At 54.2% G+C, this 19459-nt stretch overlaps 1 protein-coding gene across 2 annotated transcripts; it reads right to left on the reverse strand.

Moving 5' to 3' along the window:
• Window positions 1–2271: 2271 nt before the first annotated feature.
• On the reverse strand, window positions 2272–10839 carry KRT75 (keratin 75). Of its 2 annotated transcripts, none has more exons than XM_040988927.1 (9): window positions 10354–10839; window positions 9667–9881; window positions 8757–8817; window positions 8339–8434; window positions 7550–7714; window positions 5876–6001; window positions 5510–5730; window positions 4217–4251; window positions 2272–2513 (listed from the first exon to the last, which is right to left on the reverse strand). In XM_040988927.1, exons 1-9 carry the CDS (start codon window positions 10837–10839, stop codon window positions 2272–2274), a joined length of 1647 nt encoding a protein of 548 aa, XP_040844861.1. The 2 variants fall into 2 exon arrangements, with proteins under 2 accessions (XP_040844861.1, XP_040844866.1); XM_040988932.1 differs by having other exon boundaries at window positions 5876–5995; window positions 7544–7714.
• Window positions 10840–19459: the final 8620 nt, after the last annotated feature.

Here is a 19459-nt window from a genome sequence, read left to right on the forward strand (position 1 = left end):
TCTCAAGTACTGTAACCATCCTCTGCTGCTTTCCCAGCCACAAACAGCAGGCACATGAACCAGTACACATTTGGGATGCTGGCACTTGAAGGTGGAGGGTTAGCCTGTCGAACCACTGCTCCTGGCCTCAGATTTAACACTTTAACTTGTGAGATGGCAATGATCTGAGTAAGGGTAGAGTCTGACTGTTTTTGTCAGCACAGTTTAAGGGTATCCATGATCATCCTCTATAACTCCCTGAACACCTTAGCCATCTGAACTGTGGAGTCCTAGCTCTGTCCACATCAAGTGCCCACCTTGGAATCTTCTTCCTGCACCCAGTGTGCATCCAATCTCTCTCATTGGGCTGAGCTGTGCTGGGCATGGGTACTGCCTGTGTGTTCTCCACTGCTCTGTGGCCGTGGCCTCTCACTTGTTCCGGTGCTCTTGGTTCTGCCTCTTGCCTTCCCCCAGGCCATCTAGCTGCAGCCTCACGGTACTGATGGGGGCTTCAGACAGAGGTTTGGGGTTAGCCGTGTTACTCCTTTGGCCTTGCATGATGTCCTATCTGTCTCTAGGCCTTTGTGGTGCTGCTTCAGTAACCGCACACGCTCTAGTTAGGGATGAAGGATGAGGTCTCCCGTGCCCCAATTCCCCCAGGGGGACTCACCACTCACTCACTCACGTCTGCTCCTTTCAGTGGCACTCCCCTCCCCTTCTCCAGTCCCGTACCTCGGAAACTGACCCCAAGTCCCTGTCTGGGCCCTCCCCATGTTGGGCACTTAGGATGGAAAAGAAGCCTGTTGCTTGCGGACTTAATCTATGCCATCCCTCAGCTGCAGAAAAATTATGATTTTTTTTTTTTTGATTTTCACAGTTGTTTTCCTTGCCCAGATGACGAAGACAATGCAGACAACATTCGAGCAACCTTGTGATCTCTCTTCTCCTTTCCACATGATTCTGGCTTCACAGGGGAGCTGGTGAGGCTCCAGGTTGCTAGGCAACTTGGCTGAGGTCCCAGGGCCAGTGAACAGGGGGATCCAGGGAATGACACCAGGCCACAGACCCTGAATCACTGTACTTCACACGGTGGAGGGTGGCGGGTGAGGACGGGAGGGCAGTATCAGGACAGATCCTTGGCCAGGAGAAGCAGCCCCAGCCCCCTACTGCCAAAGTCTGTCTTGCTGCTGCTCTCAGCCACAACTCCCAGCCCTCCCCACAGTCCCTCCAAATGTTAATCCCTGGTTTTACCTTTTCCTGGCTCAGCCTTCCCTTCCTGCCCCACTCCCAGTATTTTCCGGAACTCTGACTGAGCCATCGCTGTTATTAATTTCGAGTCTGGTCCTGTGCATTGATCCCATTCTTTCTAAGCCCAATCATGGCCTCATGTTGGGGGAGCCTGCTGCATCCCACTCCTGTCCTGGATGCCCAGGCCTCTGCTGGGAGTGTGGGGACATGGTGGAGGGAGGGGGCACTTAGCTCAGGAATGTGGGAGTTTCCATATGTTTCAGTGTGTCTGCAGTTATGGGCTCTGAGGGATGGTGTTCAGCTCTTCTCCCTGACTTATCTCTGCTCAGAGAACAATCAATCAGCCCCTTGGCAGTCCACATTGTCCACAACCCTGGAATGTGCCCTGGCTTGGGGAGGGAAAGGTATTGTCCTGTGTGCACACAGAATGGACAGCCTGGCCAGGGGCATCAGCTGCCCAAACAAGAAGGGCGAAGTGAACAGAAGCCTTGTGGTCCCCTGCAGCCCTTCCATCTGCTCAGGCAGCCTCTGGGCTTCCAGGGATCGAAGGAGGCAAGGGTTGTTTGCTCTGGGCATTGTTTGCTCTGGACCTGCACCAGGATAGGAGGAGAACAGCTGTGGACAGATAGGTCGGGCACTGAACACATGACACAGGCAGTTTAATAGACTCGTTCTAGGGAGGGGACACAGGTGGACATTCACTCCAGCGGGCAGCTTCTAAATAAGCACCTGAAGACCAATGGGGGACAGCCTGGCTTCGAGTCGGCCTGCCTCACAGACACAGGTCTGCCCTCTCCATATCTGGAGGGAGCAGGGGAAGGAGAAGGCGCTTGAGGCTGTATGAGAACCTGGAGGGGGAGCTGGCTTTGGCCACTCATGTAAAGAGACAGGCTGCCAGCAGGACCCTGAGGAGGGGCTCAGCCAGCTACCTAAATACCCAGCTGGGCCTTGCAGAGGGAGGAAGGCAGGTAGGAGGGCACAGGTGGCCGGGCCATCAGTGCAAACGGGCCACAGGGTGGTGCTTAGGGAGCCCCGGGGCCAAGCTTAGTGCTTGTAGGTCTTGCGACTGGAAGATGTGGTTGAGACAAACTTCATGCTGGAGCCACTGCCTCCAAGACCCCGGCTGCTGCTGGCACTGAAGCCAGAGCCCCCTAGGCCTGTGCCCAGGCTGTGCCCACCGCTGGTGGTAAAAGAGTAACTGCTTCCTCCGCCGAGACCCAGGTTGCCACCACCAAAACTGTTGCTTCCGCCGCCATAGCCACTGGAAACGGTGGAGGTGACCACGGCTGTGGGATGGAGCGGAAGAGAGTGGGTGAGAATCAAAGCTAGAAGAGGAGTTGTGGGAGTGGGGGCTGGGCCTTTGCCCCGAGTCCTCGGGGTGTGGATGGGGGCTTGTCAGACACCTGTCCCGTCCCATCGTCCTGTGCACTGCCTGATGCTGCAGCTGTGTTTTCCTCAAGGGACTTCTCCCTGGGCTGTGGGTTCTTCTGTTCTGGTACTCCTTCTCTTTCTAGAACGTACTGGAGACTTCTCTGCGGGGTGCTGCTCTAGTCTGCTAACCTCTCCCTGGATCTGGCTACACACTCCCCTTCTGTTCTTTCTGATTCCATCATCTTCTCTGGGCCTGGCTCCTCCAAGCCCTTCCTTATGGGGCTCCCATGACCCACCCTTGCTGCCTCCAAGCCTTGGCATTCTGAACTCCAGAAGGCATGGCAGGCAGAGCAGGGTGGAGGGCATTCTTGACCAAGCCATCACACTGTCCCCTTTCTGGCTCATGGCGTGTTCTGTTCCAGCCACGGATGCCCTGAAGCATCCTTGCACACACCCTGCTTGGGACCTGCTGAGGGAAGATTGCAAGCACAAACAGACTTTGCTATAGGGTAGAGTGTGTCCTCCAAAAAAGTGGTGTTGAAGACTTCATGCCCAGGGCTTGTGACCGAGGGTCTTTGCAGATGGGCCCTAATCCATCTTCATAGAGAAGGACAGGCATCTGAGTGTAAAGGGACCCACAGGGACACAGCCATGTGACCACCAAGCAGGGACTGCTGTGACACGAGTGCACCAAGGGCCCCCACTGGTAGCTAGGAGTCCCCTGCAAGCTTCAACAGGGAGCACTGCCCTGGGACACCTTGTGTTTAGAACTGTGGGAGGCTATGGTGCTGCTGTTTTAGGAACCCTGATTCAGGGCCTGGGGCACGAATTCAGGTGATACCCTCTGTTCCCAGAAGCAGTTTTGAGGGGGCTCTAAGCCTCTGCAGACATGGGCACCATGGATGGAGGAGGCCTGGGTTATGTGCATGGCAATTGGTGGGTGGTGGTGGTTTGTTTTTGGGCTCTGCCTTGTGGAATCTTCGGCAGATACAACCATCCTACATCTAGAGACCGGAGCTCCTGTGTGGAGTGGAAGTTGTGAAGGTCAGGTCCATAGGGATCCAACATTGAGCTCAGTGGGTGATGGCTCCCTTATGTGCCAGATAATGGAGGGCCCCCACCAGCCCGCTGCCAACTCTTGTGTCTCCACTGTACCCCCTTGCCAGGGTCTGTATTGCTTCACTGTCTAGGGGCAATCCCCTGTGGTTAAGCTCCATGGAGCTGAGCCAAGTGGCAGGGTTTCTGCCCACACAGTTCTGGAAGAAGCTGCCCAAACAGGACTCTGGACTCTCTCAGGACTCTTGGACTCTGGCCCAAGGTGGACTGTACATCCCCTTTGCATATATGCTCTTGGAGCTCCAACAAGGAGAGCAGGGATGCTAGGCAGTGCAGATATCAACTCAGATTGTGTAGTTGCAGCCAAAACCACACTACCCACTCTGCTCCTTGGCCCTTGCTCCATCAGGAATGTCATGAAAAGGCTGGTATTCAATATCCTCTCCTTCTGTGGCTTTCTTTAGGGTCTCAGGCCCTTCCACCTTTTCTGCCTGTGGGATGCTTCTGAGTGCCCCATGTCTTTCCACCCCACCCCAGGCAGCCAGTCACACATGGTACTCACAGATGTTCACTGGGGAGACGCCTTCTCCGCTCAGCCTGGTGGGGTGGAGGGAAGAAGCAAGGTTAGTACGTGGGCAGCAGCTGATTTTGTTGTCCTTTTAAATGTGTTGCAAGCCCCATGAACATTTGTACTATAGAAACAATGCAGGCTGAAATTGGTTAAGTCCTAATACTAATGAAAAAAAAAATCACAGTAGGAGGAAGGAAATCACAGGGAGTTTGGGGTTCATAAGCAGAGGATCTGCCATCTCAGATATGCTTGGTGTTTATGCTGCTTAGATACTTGGGGGAAATTACAGCCGTGCACACAGACTGGCATTAAGGGAAAAGGAAGGACATGCCTTCTATCAGGAAGATCTCTCAACAGGAGACCATTGTCGGGCCCTGGCCCCTGCAGAAGTTATTATAGGCATGGAGAGCCATTTGAATCATAAGAATAACAACAGCAATAGCCAGTTTGTTATTGTTTTAGCAGCTGCCATTCATTCATAATCACATGCTTGGAACTCTAACAAGATCTAACGTTTACTGTGTATCTGCTGCTGACATTCTGTCTCTTAGTTTTTCTCAACAACCTCATTAGCGAGCTCCTGCAATCTCAGTGTTAACAGAGAGGGCATTGAAGTTCAGAAAAAAAAAATTCAATGAGCTTGCTCATGCTCACTAAGCTGGGTTTGAAGGTCAGGTTCACCTGACACCAAAGACGAGGTCTTTGAGCACTAAGCCAAATGATACCCAAAGCAAGCCGTGCCTTGTTCTCAGAGTCTCCTGGGCATTCCCAAGTGAGGAGGTTGAGGCATGCAGAGATTCAGTAACTGCCCCTCCTTGGTTGACCAGCTGGCAGCTGGCAGAACACTAATCTTTTATGAGTTGGGGGATAGTGTTATGGGGTCTCTTTATCCTATGACCAAAGAAATTGAGGACCCAGAGAGGGACGGCTGATTTTCCCAAGGTACATGGCCAGTTAATGGCTAACCTGTAAGTCCATGTCCTAGGAGTATTGAGAGAACTGCTACATGACCAAATCTAGCCTTGGAGAGAATCTGCTTACTCGGACCTGACCACACCCTGGATTTTGATGGGTGTAAATTGTTCTCACTCCTCCAAGATTCTCAATTGGGAGGAATCTGCTCATGCATTCCTTGTCACAGCCACATCCCCCTGCATTTGGCTCCCCTTTCCAGAAGAAGGTTGAGGGAGGCGGACACTGCAGCCTGAGCTCCTAGGAGGTACCTAAGCACTGGACTGAGCTCAACTGGCTTTGCCGGTGGAGCTGGTGCATCTGCTGGCTCACCTGTGCTCCTCGCCTTCCAGCAGCTTGCGGTAGGTAGCAATCTCCACATCCAGGGCCAGTTTCACATTCATCAGCTCCTGGTACTCGCGCAGCAGCCGGGCCATGTCCTGCTTGGCCTTCTGCAGGGCCTCCTCAAGGTCCACCAGTTTGGATCGGGCATCCTTGAGGGCCAGCTCGCCACGCTGCTCGGCGTCGGCGATGGCCGTCTGTAGACTGGAGCACTTTAAGGATGGAAGGAAGTTGTGAGTCCTGCTTATTGTCCCTGAGGACTGGTGCTTCTTGGGAAGGAGTACTGTGGGATGGCAGAAGGACCCAGGGGAAGGGAGTGTGCAGGCAGGAGCTCTGGGCCCTGCCAAAAGATTCTACCTGCTTCTTGACGTTGTCGATCTCAGACCTCAGCCTCTGGATCATTCGGTTCATTTCAGAGATTTCTTGCTTGGTATTGCGGAGGTCATCGCCATGTCGGCCTGCTGTGACCTGCAACTCCTCATACTGAGGGAACCAGAGCTGACTCAGTTGCCCTGCAAGTGCCCGGTATGGGCACCCACTGTGGGCATGCATGGCTTCAGGCCCCCTAGCAGGCCTGGTCACTCCCTAGTCATTCACTTACTGCCTTTCTCACTTATCCGGCGGGGTTGGGGGGGTTGGATTTCCCAAGTACATCTGACCAGGTAGGTTACAGGCCTCCAGGGAATACTGCAATGAATACAGTCAGGCCTGCTGCGCATTGTGCAATGTCTTGGGAGAACGTCATAAAGATGTCTCATCTAGATCAGGTTGTTGGGGTAAGGTGAGCTTCTCCAGATCTGGGGGTGGGTGTGCAAGCTGGACTCTAAAGGTTGTGATGGGCAGAGCCACGTGACCAGCATGTGGGGCAAACATCCCAGGTTGAGGAAAGAGTCTGTGTGAAGGACGATGATTTGCTGGGGCAGGAAGGTGACATGGAGAGCTCTAGGCCTGAGCAGGTGCCTTGGACACTGACCGTGGGGAGTGAGCGGCACAGGGAGGCATCTGGACCAGTGGTGTCCTTCCAGCTGCAGGAAGGCAGTGTTGAGAGAGACAGAGGCACAGTCAGCTCTGCTCATTTGAGGGGTAACAGCCACATACCATGTCCTCTAGCAGACCAGAGGTGTACTTTACCTTTCCACCTGTCCAGTCTTGGGGGTTAACTGTTTCCACTGTGCTCACTGTCAAGGGGGCTGTCCCTGCACTGGAGCTCCCTTGGCCCCCAACATCTCCCTTCCTTTCCACCACCTTGCTGACCAGGAGAGATGGCAGCAGGGAACAGGGTAGGGTTGGGAACCAGAGAGCTGGCTTGGAGGGGAGCAGCTGCTCCTGCCAATGGGCTGGATGTGGTGGGTTTTTAGTCTCGTTGGTCTATGACAAGGATCATATCTCCTCTCGGTCAGCGGAGCCTTCGGATGGCAGCTCTCTGTGGTCATTCCCAGGCCTATTCTTGCAGACCTGATTTTAACCCAGCCAAGCGCTCTTTGCAGCCTACCAACAGCACTGCTCAGCTGTCACCATCCCTCTCTGGCTCCTCTGCAATCTCTCAGCCCTCACTCTGTCTCCATTGGACTTGATCTTGGCCACGAGCTTCTCATCTGTGAACTTACTTTGATCTTTTTCCCTGGTGGGCCCTTCCCGTTCTCCTAGGCGGTTTGTGTGTTCACAGTTGTGACACCCTTCCTGCCATGAAGTAGGAGTTCAGGAACTATGTGTGCAATGGATAAGCCCCTTTGCAAACTGTCTCATGACTGTCTTCTGGTAGTCTCAGAGTTCAACCTACCCTCTCCTCTCGAGCACCTGCACTGTGATATGCAGGGTCAATGGCCTCCTGTCCCCAGCCCTCCCTTTCTTGCTTCTCTTTGGCATCCAAGCCAAGTCTACACAACATCAAAGATGCACCTGTTAGTTTGGGAAGAAACGGAAATCCTCATCTGACCCCCACCCTCCAACTCCCGAGGCTGAGTTGGGACAGGGATATTGAACCTTGAGAATGCCAATCTCAGGATACATGGTAGAGGTGCCCACGCTCACCTTGGTCTGGTACCAGGACTCAGCCTCGGCGCGGCTGCGGTTGGCGATATCCTCGTACTGGGCCTTGACCTCGGCGATGATGCTGTCCAGGTCCAGTGAGCGGTTGTTGTCCATGGACAGCACTACAGATGTGTCGCTGACCTGGTTTTGCATCTGGGACAGCTCCTGCAGGGGCCACCAGCCCAGTGTCACTGAGGCAGACCTGCCAGGGATTCTGCCAGCATATCCTGGGCACCCCAATCATGGTGGGGGACACCATTCCACTTCATCTCAGGAAATTTCTGGGCCAGGGATGGGTGGCGCAATAAGAGTCTTTAGATTTGCCCTGTGTTTGTGCACGAGGATGGAAGTTTTCTGCAGGCCCAGGGTGTGTGTGTGTGTGGCGGGGGGGGGGGGAGGGTGTGTAAGGATGGTGTGCCCCTTCCCTTTCTTGATATTCCCTTTATTGGCTCAGGGTCCAAAACCAGGCATCTGCAGAGTTGTGCGTCTTTCTGTACGCTTCCAGGAAGGGAAGGAAGGGAGCTGAGGGAGCAATATCAATTCTCTGGATGTGTTCTCTATGTCCGTGACTTTGAGAATCAGCTAGGTGATCCCGTCTGAGTCAGGGAGAAGCCTTAGAGCTGGGCTAGTTCAAGGTGATGAGATTCCAAGTGGCTCTCCCTGATCCCTCCTGTCTTCGGAGCCCTCGCTTGGTGTGTCCAGGGTAAGAGGCTGGGCAGAAGTTCTAGATCCCAGACAAGGAGCAGCAGACGTGCCCCGGGAGGGGCAGAAATGCTATGAGACTCTTACCGCCTCGTAGACCATCCGGAGGAAGTTGGTCTCCTCTGTCAGTGTGTTCACCTTGGCCTCCAGCTCCACCTTGTTCATGTAGGCACCATCCACGTCCTGGAACCACAAACGGCACAGGGCACCCCTCTGAGAATAAGCTTGGTGGATGCCTGGGCCTGGCCTTTGGGGGTTGGAATTTTTGGGGAAGCTGGCTGTGGGGCAAGGGGGAGTTCCTAAGAACTGTGTATGTTTGAGCCCCATCTTGGGCTAACAGAAGCCTATTGCGGGGTGGGGTGGGGGGAATCCAAGCGGCCATGAACTTGGATGGAGGCAGTTTACTGGCAAGTTTGTACATTGTGTCAGCATTGCTTAAGGGGCCCAAGGTCAGGGCAATGCTACACCCCAAGACTCCTTATCTGGTCAAGTCCTCTCCACTCACCTTCTTCAGGGCCACAAACTCATTCTCAGCGGCTGTGCGCTTGTTAATTTCATCTTCATACCTGTGAGGATGGGGCAGAGGGGGCGTGTAGTTGAGCAAGCATGTCTTTGAACTCACATTGAGCTGGTGTGGCAAGACTCAGGGGACCTCAGATCCTCTCTGGCTCTTCCGCTGACCTATGTGTGACTTGGGGTGACTCACTTAACCTCCCTTCTCCCTCTATAAATGGGGTGTGATTTCTTGTGCCTTTTTTTTTTTTAATATTTGTAAGACTAGAAGGTGAGTGTGGGATGTGTAGGCGTAGAAATCAGCCCTTAGGCAACTTGGTCTGTTTCTAGATCTGCAATTCTGACCTTGAAAGCGGTTTGCTGTCTCCCATGCCTGCTGGAACTGGGAAGTAATGCCTGTGCATTTGGGACATATTCTAGGTAGCTTAGGGTCATTTTTACAAAAAGCAATGTGCTTTTTGTGATCAGGCACAATTTAGACTCGGAAACCCAGGGTGAGCCAGCTATGGGACTAGCTGGGGCTGAACTCCTCCGCTGGCTCCTTCAGTTTTTGCTGCCTAGATGTGGTGCCGTCAAGATTGGCATCTATGGAGAAGATTGGAGGGCCTTGTGCCCCGTTTGTCCTCACTCTCTCTCTCTCCAAGCCTGAGCTGATGTGAGTCCCATCTTCATCACTGCCTCGAGAGAGATCCCTGAGGCGTTGTTAGATGATGTTGGCAGACACATGGACAGAAAGGAACAGATTGCTTGTAGCTATGATGCAGGAAGTCGAAGTCCCTTCGACACTCTGTACCGTTCCTGCCCAGTTGGTGCTCACAAGTTCTGAAACTTCCCGACCAATACTGCTGCTTGCTCCCCGGCACTGCTCTGGGCCTGGGCTGGCTTGTGGGTGCCCCACTCACCTGACTTTGAAATCCTCCACAACCTCCTGCATGCTCCTCAGCTCGGCGTCCAGCCTGCCCCTCTCGTTGGTGATGCTGTCCAGCTGCCGCCGGAGGCCGTTGATGTAGGCATCAAAGAGGGGCTCCAGGCTCTGTCTCACGACCCTGGAGCCCTGTTCCTGCAGCAGGTTCCATTTGGTCTCCAGTACCTTGTTCTGCTGCTCCAGGAAGCGCACCTAGAAAGAGAGGAGAGAGAGAACGAAGTGTGGAGGAGCTGGGTGGGCAGAGCCGGAGATGCCTACTCATAGGGGAGGCCAGAACAGGCGACACCTTCCCTTGATATTGCAGCTAGCTGGCAGTGGAGTCACCAATGACCTGAAGGCCAAGTGAGGAAGCCCATGAAGCCACCCCGGGGATAGCGGGTAGGACCCAAAGTCCCCATTGGGAGCTTTGGATGCCAGACTGCTTCTAGAGCCACCTGCTTGGGGTCAGGGGTAGTTCGGCCAGGGTAGTTCCTTCCTTAGGAAAACTAACGTCATTCTTTCTTGGTGCCCACCTGACTCAGCCATGGGAGTCCCCCTGAAAGGCACCCTTCCCCCAAGGCTGGGCCATTGGATTTCTGGACTCGCTTCTGGACTGGGAGGAGTGTATTGCAGGGGTTCCTCCAATTGCCCTGGGCTCCTAGCAGAAGGGGGGCTGTTGGCTCACCTTGTCGATGAAGGAGGCAAACTTGTTGTTGAGGGTCTTGATTTGCTCGCGCTCTTCTTTGCGCACCCTCTGGATGGTGGGGTCGATTTGCAGATTGAGGGGTGTCAGCAGACTCTGGTTGACGGTGACCTCCTGGATGCCTCCAGAGGGACATGTGGGGAAGCCAGCACCCCCATAGCCACCACCAATGCCACTCCCATAGCCAAATCCATTGCTGACCCCGAACCCGCTGCTAGCCCTGCTGCCAAAGCCGCTCCGGAAGCTGCTCCCACACCCACTGACAGAGACCCGCTTGGCACCCTCCAAGTTGTACAGGCTGCGGCTCCCAAAACCGCTGATCCTGCCCAGCCCCGTGCTGCTGCCCGTGGAGCGGGCTACCGAGGCGGAGCTGAAGCGGGAGCGGCCTGCTGCTGGGGTGCTGGCCGAAGCAGTGCTGAAGCCCCTGCGGCTCCCGGTCTGGAAGGTGACAGTGGACTGGCGGGACATGGCAGGGTGGGAGGCTGCCCGGGGAGCTCCTGAGGTAGATGCGCCAAGGGGGATGCAGAGAGTAGCTGGGGGAGCCCCGGGGCCCCTGGGTTTTTATGGACCTGCAGGAGGGGCGGGTCACTATTAATGAAGGTGTCCTGCTGATGGCATCCCCCAGGCATTTGCAGGCCCTGAGCTCACACCCTCAGCAGCCCCCACCCCGGGGGAAGCGGTGTGCAAACCACTGGTTGGTTCCCGGGGCCTCCCTCCCCCTACGTGGAAACTTCTTTCTAGTTGCAACTTGATCAGCAGACGGATGAGAAGCCAGTTAATTGCTTTCAGTCATGTCCTAATCATGCATCTTTGAATGTGCTCATAAAACACTGCCTTGTTTCTGAACCGCTTTCTTAGGCCTGGGACCAACTCCCTCCTATGCAAACATTTTGTGTCAGTCCAAGGCATGGCGATTCACTGTTTCCTGGGCCTTGGTCCCTGTTTCCTCCATCTGAGCCTTCACTCAGCACTTGTGCCCGGTCCCCTCTGTCCTCGCACCTCATCCTGGTGTCCCTCTGATCTGGAAAAACCCTGCGCTCTACACTCAGTGAACATTAGACACCACTGGTTTGGGTTGCCTCTCTATAGGGCCTCTAGGTCTGTCACACGTGTGGGTCATGTGTGATTTCCTGGGGCCGAGGCAAGAGCAGGTGTGTACCTTGCCTGGACCTTCCATGAACCATGAAACTTTTAGGAGTTGGTGTTCAAGGTGAGTGTTTCCATCTGAAAAGCCATTTTTTGCAAGGATACATCAATGCAAGGGCTGGGCGTGTGCGCCATGTAGCCTTTCCTGATGACATGCGCGTGTTTGTGAAGGGCCGGCTGTGTGCTGCTGGAGCGGCAAGTACTATGGGGATTTCAGAGAAACAAGGTTCGTGTTCTTTTTCTTATGCAGTAGGTTTAGGCTTGGGACCAATGTTGTAAGTGCAGCGAAGTCACTGCCTGTAATACTGGCACTCCATAATCAGAGAATAGGTTCAATACCCGATTGCCCCATTTATGACCCAGCTTCCTGTTAACGTGCCTGGGAAAGCAGCAGCAGGTGGCCCAAGTGATTGAGCCTTGCAACGATGTTGCAGATCCTGAGTTCCTGTCCTGCCTTCGGCCTGGCCCAACCATAGTCATTATAGCCATTTGGGCAGTGGACTATTAGATGAAAGATCTCTCTTTTTCTTTTTCTCTCTGTCACTCTGCCTTTCAAACAAATAAATCCTTAAAAATAGTAGGCTTAGGATCGTAGAGGGAAGACAAAACAGAAGCACAAGAAGTCATTTCTGAACAGGAGTGAAGCACACCCTCCAAGCTATGTTTGGGGGTGGTATGTCCCAGAAATCTCCCAGACGTCAGAAGGATGTCCGTTTCTCCATGCCTTTCACTATTTAAAAGATGTATTTATTTGTTTGAAAGGCAAATGACATAGAAAAATGGAAAAGCAAGGAGAGCGAGAGAGAGAGAGATCTTCCACCAGCTTGTTCACTCCCCACATAGCCACAATGACCTGGAGCCATGAGTCTGAAAGCACATCCGGGTCTCTGACATGGGTAGCAGGGGTCCCAGCACTTGAGTCTTCTTCTGCTGCTTTCCCAGGCATGTTAGCAGGGAACTGGATGGGAAGTGGAGCAGCAGAGACTTGAACCAGTGATTTGATATGGAATGCCGGCATCCCAGGCAGTGGTTTAATTCTCTGTGCCATGGTGCTGGCTCCTCCACACCTTGAAAAAGAGCCTGCGGCTGGTGGAGGATTTTTCTCCATTTATCTTATTGGCTGTGCCCTTCATTTCCTGTTGGTGTCAAACAGATGGCATTCTATGAAACTGTCTCTCCCCATTCCTCCGCCTTTCCTTGCCCCTCTCCAGCATCAGGCGAGACATGCTACATCTTCCATTGTCTTCCTTTCTTGCAGTGAGAGAGAGGAAATGGCACGTGTCCTACCTCCACCTGTGGGAGCTGATGCAGCGTGCAGTGTGGCTGATAAAGGAGGCCCAGCAGCAAACACTGCCTTCCTGGTGGGAAGGAGACAGAGGCTAGGGCCTTGGCTGGCTGGCTGGCAGGTGCTCTCACCTGCCTGGAATGGCAGTTTGGCACCGGCAGCTAGGGACTGAGCTGGGATGGGGGAGCGCGTTGGGTGACGGTCTCAGTTCCCACAGAGCACATATGACTCACAGCCAGTGCATCCTGTCGCCTGGGTGGAAAGAATGCACGGCTTTGTTTTTCTGACCATTCTGGGATAACCCGGCTCCCAGGAGAAGGCATGCCTGTCTTCAGTGTGTGCGGAGCCCCAGGGGAGGCTCTCTACACGGCTGGCCTCCAACAAAGGCTGGCGAGGACCAGGTGTGGGGCAGGCATCTTCCCACAGAGCTGCCTCTGGGGGAGCCGGCTCTGCTGCTTCCTATCTCAGCTACCACCTCTTCTCTGCGGCTGTTTCCTTTCCTCTTCTTCCCATCCCTCCCCCTATCTTCCCATTCCTGCAGCCATGATTGTCCTGTCTGCAGTTGGAGCCAGCTGCATGCTTGAAAGACTTTTTTCCACCCTTTCCTGTGACCTTGAACTTTCACCCCAGTGGATTGGCCCCACAGGAGTACCTGCTTTACTCCTCATATGCTTGCAACAGCCAAGCGTGGCTCAGGTGAGGCAACAGCCAGGAACCCCATCCAGGCCTCCCACTTGGTTGCCAGGGACCCAAGCTGTTGAACCAGCCGGAAACTAATCAGGAGCAGAGCTGGGACTCACACCTAAGCAGGATGCATGTGTCCCCAGGGATGTCATCTTTTTTTTTTTTTTTTGTAAGATATATTAATTTTTATTGGAAAGGTAGATTTACAGAGAGAGAGAGAGAGCTTTCATCTGCTAGTTTACTCCTCCAATGACTGCAATGGCTGGAAATGAGCCAGCCCAAAGCCAAGATCCAGGAGTACTCTGGGTGCAGGATGCCAAGGCTTTGGGCCATCCTCTACTGCTTTTCCAGGCCACAAGCAGGGAGCTGGATGGGAAGTGGAGCAGCCAGGACATGAACCGGCACCCAGATGGGATCCCAATGCTTGCAAGGGAGAAGATTAGCCAATTGAGCCATCACCCTTAACACCCAGTGATATTTTAACTACCCCCAGCACCCCTTCTTACCAGTAAAATCTCAAAATCTAAAATTTCATCTTTAAGCTATCAAGTCACACAGATTATTAATATCTTTGTTTCCTGCTGAGGAAGGCCATCGTGTGAGTGCATGTTTGCTTGATTTGCAATGCTGCTTATAACGCAACCCTAAACAGCTACTCCGACTCCATCTACGTGCCCACCCCTGTATAATTGGCCTTAGCCTGCCTGAGCTTAGCGTGCCAGTCTGGGGCAGCCTGGGAGCAAGCTGGGAGAGTGCTACAGTACTCTCCCTTCTCCGACTTGCCCTCCCATACCCCTGCCTGCTGCAGATGGTCGCAAGCGTTTACAGGAAATAGCTTATCCAGTTTCACCAAGAGCCACCTCCAAGCATTGCTGAAATTTCCCAACTCTGTGCTAACCAGTGTATCTTGGAGTAGTTTCCCTGAACCCCGGGGGAGTGAAGGATGCTCTGGTACCCAGGGTGGGAAATGCAAACTCCCCACTCCCCTGTTGCCTTGGTCTACTACTGGGTTATTGTCATCCTCACAGGGATATGAAGGCCCTCAAAGGTGGTGAGGTCCCCAGAGGCCTGGGCGAGGTGTGGTTGGGGCAGTGGAGGTGGGTGGAGGAGAGGAGTGGGGGATACCCAGGGAGTGTTTGCACTCCCACCAGGCCAGGGCTAGAGGAGGGCAGGCCAGATTGAATGCCATGGGATGGAGGCAGTGATCTTCCTAGAGCACTGGTCCCTGGGAAAGAGAGACCCCCCAGCTCCCTCTTTCTCTAGGGGATCCTGGCTTGACCAAAGCAGCTGTGCTGTGTCCGGTGTCCCTGTGGTGGGCACAGGACACACAGCAGTGGGCAGAGCAGATCACAACCCTCCTGGGGTGGGGTGGTGAAGAGGTGTGGGATGTGTTCACAGCTTTAGCCCACACCCTGCTGTGGACAGAGTACAGAGAAGGCAATTCTGAGATGCCCTGATTGGAAGCAGTTCCTTCCCTGCTTTCAGTGCTGGTACACTCACTCCCTCAGCATCTGCTGCATGCCATGGGTACCCCCAACCTGCTTCCAAGGGACAGCCCCCTGCTCTCCACCCCAGCTGCCTCAGTTTGTGTCTCCATGGTGACAATGGCTCCTGAAAGGGCTCAACAGTCCCTTGAGCTCTGCACTTGGCTGGGTCAAAGCAGGGAGCTGGGAATTCAGGCTCTTATGTCCATAGGGACCCAATTTGGTGAACCATCACCACTGCCTCTCAGGATGAGGGCTAGCAGGTCTGCCTCTTTAGCCCACACCCTGCTGTGGACCGAGGCTGGAGTCAAGGGCCAGAGCTGGGACTTGCACCCAGACCCTCTGGTGTGGGTGGGGTACTGCATCTCAGCCAGGTCGAAGCCAGGAGCTTCCTTCAATTCTCCCATTTGGGTGTTGGAGCCCAACTTGGGCCATCCCCTGCTGCTTTCCCAGGCCACCAGTAGGGAGTTAGATAGGAAGTAGAGCAGCTCTGGTCATGAATTGGCACTCACAAGGGCTGCTGGCATCTTCAGTGGTGCTATATGGGGTGCATCCTCTCAGGAGTACCCCCTATGGCACCCCCACCCTGGGGGGAATCAGAAGGATTCAGAAGGGAGAGGGTGACAGGTGCATTTCAGTCATCCATCGCCCGCCACAATTCACAGCCTCGTGTGTTCGCAGGTTCCATTCACCAAGCCTGTGCCAGGTTTAGTACGTGCCTGGAAGAAAGGGCTGCCAAACATGATAAGTGTGTGTGCGTGTGTGTGTGTGTGTGTGTGTGTGTGTGTGTGTGTGTGTGTGTGTTGGGGGAGGAGAGGGGTGGAGTGTCCTTGAGGCTCTTTCTCAGAGCTGGAAGCTCAGGACCTAGAAGCCCAGTCAGGCTTATGCTGGCTCTGAGCCACAGCCCGGGGGTGCAGGCTAGGTGGGCCAGGTGATACTGGCTCAGAGAGGAACGCTGGTGACACCACCTTCTGGCTTGTGTTGGGGCTGGAGGTTGCTGCTGATGGTGGAGTGAGTGTCACCCGCCAGGAAGTGGGAGCTGAAAGCCGCAGCTCCACCCCCGTGCCTGGTGTCTCATGAACTTGGCCATCCTGGACACTTGCTTCCTTCCTGCTTTCCAGCCTCCTGCTCGCCACAGTCTCCCGTTTATTCTTGCAAGAAGTGTTTGCTGGACACTGGGGTACAGCATTGAAGGGGGCAGGAGACCCCTAGACTAGGTAGCAAGCATTGGCTGTGCAGGATGGGCTCCCACGCACCCAGGAAGGACCCCTTCATCTGTGGCCGGGATATGGTTGTGTATGTCTTTGCTGCAGTCCTCAGCTCTAGGCACAGCTCTGGAGACACTGTGTTGTGAGAGAGGGGAGAGTGAAGCTGAAGCCCTGCAGGGAAAGTCAGACAGGTAGAAGCACCCGTCCCAAGCACAGGGCTTTGTTCTCTGGCCACATGGCTCCTGCCCCCACTGAGGTGGAAAGTGCACTTCCTCTGTGACTGCCACCCTTCGGACAAGCAGGGACAGTCTAAAATCCATGCCACTGGGGTGGAACCTGAGGAGTACAATGGGATCCCTGCCCTCCCTGTGGGCTCCAGATGCCACATTTGGGATAGACACAGGAGGTGAGGGGGAGGAGGAGAGGTGATCGGTGAGGCTTCAACACTTGTCACGGATACATCACACTGGGAGTCCACCTACTGGGCACTTGCCGCGGGGCTGTGAGTATCCATGGAGAGCCGTGTGTCTGTGTGAGGCATCGTGCTGACGTGTCCACCAGCTGGCTGCTTGTGAGGCTGGACAGAGGCACCTGGCCATAGGCCTGTGCTTCCTTTGATTCCTGGGGAGTGGGTAGGGCTGGGCCCATAGGGCACCCAGCTTTGGTCGAGGGATCCCTGCCTCACTCAGCACCACGTGACTCCCAGCTAAACTACAGGTACCAGATCAGCACACACTGACAAAGAGGGAGGATGACAGTGACAATAGCAGGTGACCATAATGCCAGGTGGCAGTGGGGGAAGGGGGTTGCTTAGGGAAGAAGGGCTCTGCCGTCATGCCTGCTCCTCTAGGGACTGGAAGGCAGGTGAGCGTCGCTGGATCCAACATGAAGCCACATGTTACTGCTCTCTCCTCCCTTCCCTGGAGAAAGGATATGATGGTGCTCAATCCCACAGGGGAGGAGATGGAGTCCTCCCAAAGGCAATGCCCCCACAGTGCTCCCCTTTCAGCCTGGAGCGCCGGGTGTGTGGAGCAAGAACTGGCTCAGCTGGACCGAGGCCAGAGCCTAAGGGGGGTGACGGATGAATGGGCAAGCAGAGGAGTGAGGACAGCTTTAAGGAATGAGCACAGGCCCCATCTGCTTCTGCGCTGTGACTGTGGTATCCACCAGCGGACAAACTTCAGCCAGGAGCTGATTAGGCCTCCAAGGGCTTGTGTGTGTTCTAACTGGGAAGCAAGCGGAAGTAGGGCCTCTTGGAGGAAGAAGTGGCTGAGATTTCTCGGGGTTCTTTCAGGAAAAGTCAGGGTCTGTGATCTTGTGCATGCCAGAGTGAGCTCAGCTCCCTTACCCTGATCCAGCTGTTAAGCACCTCAGCGTCTTGTAGATCAGGTCCCGAGGTAGGGCTGACTCCCTACATCCTCCCAAAGGAAAGGATGCCCTCTCAGCCTCTCTGAAGGTGACTCTGGGTTTCTCATTTGACATCCGTGGCCCTAGTCTCTTGGACTGCTTGGAGTGAGTGTGTGTGTATGTAGATGTCAGTGTGTGTGCATGTGTGAACCTGTGTATATGTGTATATTGATGTATATTGTGTATATGCTGGCATGCACACATGCCTGTGCACATGTGTGTACATTGTATGCGCCCACTTGGGCGTGTGCATATGCATGTGTGTGCTGTGTGCCTGTGTGTGCACATGCATGCATGTAAACACACGTGTGGCTCTGGTCGGCTGCTTTAAGGGCAGGTACATGTTCCAGCTGAATTGTGCAGGTGTTGATGGCTTGGTGTTGCTCTGCAGCATTCACATCCCTGCTGGGCTCCAGGTCTTCCCAAACTACAGGGGCTGTTTCTGGGGTGCTGAGTGACAGAGGGCCCAGAAAAGCATGTAAGGAGATTTGGAAAACAGTTTCTGAAACATCAGGACAGGGCCCATTTCCCTCCTCACTTCCTCACCACTAAGGAATAAATGAGAAGTCAGACTCGGAGAAATGCTGCATAAAAAGCCAAAAAAGAAAGAAGGGCAAAAGAAAGACTCCCCCATAGAGCCGAGCTGGCAAGGAGACAGGTGCCCAGTACATCTGCCCATGTGCCTTTCTCCCAGAGATGGCAGGGACCAGGAGTGGCCGGGTGTTTGCCCTCAGTGTGTAGGAGTCACCAGTGACCATTTTCGTCCTGCACGCCTAAATCATCCACCGGATGAGGATATGTCAGTCCCCGTGAGAGTGGGAGGTGACCAGTGACAGAGCAGGAGGCCAGAGGCCGGGGTCAGGATCATGCCTGCCGATCCAGGACAACAGCACTGATTAAGCCACAAGGCAGACCAGTCCTGGGAGCCTGGCTCTGCTTGCTCCTCGGCTTTTCCAAAGTTTGGTTTCCTCGTCTCTAAATTGGACATGAACTTCAGCAAGGAGTTGAGTACTGGACGTGGACAAGATGTAAGTGGCTAGAAAACGTGACAGAGTCCTGACTCACAACGCACCAACCCTCAGAACATGGCAGGTGATCTTCTACCACCCCCAAGCGAACAGGAAGAACCAGAATATACGGACAGCAGCGCGTGGGTTTGCTGAAGCAAAAGCCCCAATAAGGGATGTCAAGCTCTGGCCATGACACCGGGGTGATCAAACCAAGAGGTCCTGGGTACAGGCAGAAGAGGTGTGACCTCAGTGAGAGACTGCTGTGACTTTCGCTCGGTGGCAAGGGGTTGTAGGGAGTGAGTGTTTTTCATCCTTATGTGGCAGAAAAGTACAAAGAGGAAAACAGTGATTGCCCAGATCCCACACATTGCGGTGTAGAGGTTTAAGCCTCTGCCTGCAACACAGGCATTCCCACGTCTGAATGCCAGTTTGAGTCCTGCTGCTGCCCTTCCAATCCAACTCTCTGCTCATGCATCTGGGAAAGCAGTACTCGGGGCCCTGCCACACACGTAAGTGACAAGGATGGAGTCCCTGGCTCCTGGCTTTAGCTGTTGTGGCCCTACACAGAAACCAAGACACAGGGCAGAGACTTGGCTTATCAGCTAAGACACCTGCACCCTACATTAAGGGCCCGAGTTGAATTTCCAGATTTGGTTCCCAAGTTCTGCCTCCCTGGGATGCAGCACTTGGCAGCCCAAGGAACTGGGACCCTGTCACCAGCATGGGAGATTGGATTTATGTTCCCAGATGCGGCTCAGCCCTGGGTATTGTAGGCATATGGGGAGTGATTCAGCACGTGGGAACAAACAGCCTATCTTTCCGCCACTGAAATTGTAAAAAACAAACACAAACAAAGCTGCGGTA

Source organism: Ochotona curzoniae, unplaced genomic scaffold (assembly GCF_017591425.1).
Source record: "Ochotona curzoniae isolate NIBS_2020 unplaced genomic scaffold, NIBS_Ocur_1.0 contig_1014, whole genome shotgun sequence".
NCBI classification, from domain to species: Eukaryota; Metazoa; Chordata; class Mammalia; order Lagomorpha; family Ochotonidae; genus Ochotona; species Ochotona curzoniae.

Bases quoted from the DNA above. Each gene is read 5' to 3' on its own strand.
- KRT75 (XM_040988927.1), bottom strand. From the start codon at position 10,839: ATGTCCCGCCAGTCCACTGTCACCTTCCAGACCGGGAGCCGCAGGGGC. The intron at 8,818-9,666 runs GTGAGTGGGGCA...CCATCCTCACAG, and splicing joins GTGGAGGATTTCAAAGTCAG to GTATGAAGATGAAATTAACA. The intron at 5,731-5,875 runs GTAGAATCTTTT...CCATCCTTAAAG, and splicing joins TCGACAACGTCAAGAAGCAG to TGCTCCAGTCTACAGACGGC.